This window comes from Austrofundulus limnaeus, unplaced genomic scaffold, assembly GCF_001266775.1.
Source record: "Austrofundulus limnaeus strain Quisiro unplaced genomic scaffold, Austrofundulus_limnaeus-1.0 Scaffold405, whole genome shotgun sequence".
Classification (NCBI taxonomy): Eukaryota; Metazoa; Chordata; class Actinopteri; order Cyprinodontiformes; family Rivulidae; genus Austrofundulus; species Austrofundulus limnaeus.
Window position 1 is genome coordinate 221460 of NW_013952807.1, and position 1399 is coordinate 222858.

At 44.1% G+C, this 1399-nt stretch overlaps 1 protein-coding gene across 1 annotated transcript in view; it reads right to left on the reverse strand.

The window, feature by feature from the left end:
• The window catches only part of bahcc1b (BAH domain and coiled-coil containing 1b), a gene marked incomplete in the record, with an annotated part of 75717 nt that extends 74690 nt beyond the window's left edge, over window positions 1–1027 (reverse strand). Inside the window, 1 exon segment of the mRNA XM_014024035.1 lies at window positions 716–1027. Coding sequence (XP_013879489.1) covers window positions 716–887 — 172 coding nt within the window.
• Between the last annotated feature and the right edge of the window lie 372 nt (window positions 1028–1399).

Consider the following 1399-nt stretch of genomic DNA (forward strand, 5'->3'; position numbering starts at 1 on the left):
CACACACACACACACACACACACACACACACACACACACACACACACACACACACACACCTCCCCTGTTAAGACAGGAATACCAAAGCTACTTGTTAAATCTAATGCATGCACTGTCAACCCATTCGCACCCCGTCACGTCCCGCTCAATATAGAAACCGGATTTTCTGGTATTACCCGCACCTCCATTAGCCAGAACTCCACTTCAGCCCACCACCGCCACTGTGACACACACACACCCCAACCCCCACAGTTTGGGACCAGAACAGAAACCCCCCCAGACACCAAATAAAAATAAAAACCTAAAAAGAAGAAGCCACTGCACAAATTCCTCACAATACCTCTGAACTGCTGTTTAATTGGAATTAATTATATCAAATGGCGACGATTTACTAATTGATGAACTTGTATGACAAGATTAAAACGTCTAATAACCCTCGTTACACGAATCCAAATCATTTAAGGGAATTTGCTTAAATTCTAAAAGAACAATTTCAAACCGTGTTCTAAAATTAAAAGTTATTTGTGTGTGTGTTTTGTGCTACATATATTGGGTTTTATGTTAGATTTGTTTGTGTTGTTGCAGCTGAACTCTTACAGATGTGTGCGTCTCTGTTTTTTTCAGCGCTTCTGAGCAGCTTTAAAGTTTCACAAGTTGAAATAAAAATAATAACAATAAAGACAACTGAGTTTAAAAAAATGCATGTGAAACCGACCTGTGTGCGGACCCATGGAGAGGTGGGACGAGTAGTACTTCCCTGGCTGGAAGTGAGCCGGGTGCTGCACCGAGCCGTGGCCGCCCGGCGCCAGCCGAGCCGCGGCGCTGTGAACCAGGGCGCTCCGCTCCGTCAGGAGGGGGTGCGGGGGAGCGAAGTCGCGGCTTTCCATCCCGACCAGCTCAGACCAAATAAATCCCAAATCCAAAGGAAGAGGAGAGAAGGAAAAATCCGCAGGCACCAACGATTTTTTTTTCAGGCACCTTGATGCCAAAAATGTTTTTTCCAAAAAAAAAAAAAAAAAAAAAAAAACAAAACATATAAACCCTTTCTATGGGCATCGCGCTCACATCGATCTGAGCGCAGTTTGGGCTGGAAACGGAGTCCCCGTCATGTCCTGCAGGAAGACAGAGATCAGGAGCTGACAAGAAGCAGTCTGAGACATACTCACAGTTTGTTTKTTTTTAAATCACACTATCTGCAAAACAATTTTTAAAAAATCTATTCAAATTTCACCAAACGCTCTCAGAAAAGCCACATTTACATTATAAACTCGGATTATTGGTTTCAGGAAGGTGAGCAGAGTCTTTCTCTGAGCATGAAATCAAGCTCGTGGCCCCAGTACTGGACTTCCCTCTACACACACACACACACACACACACACACACACACACACACACACAC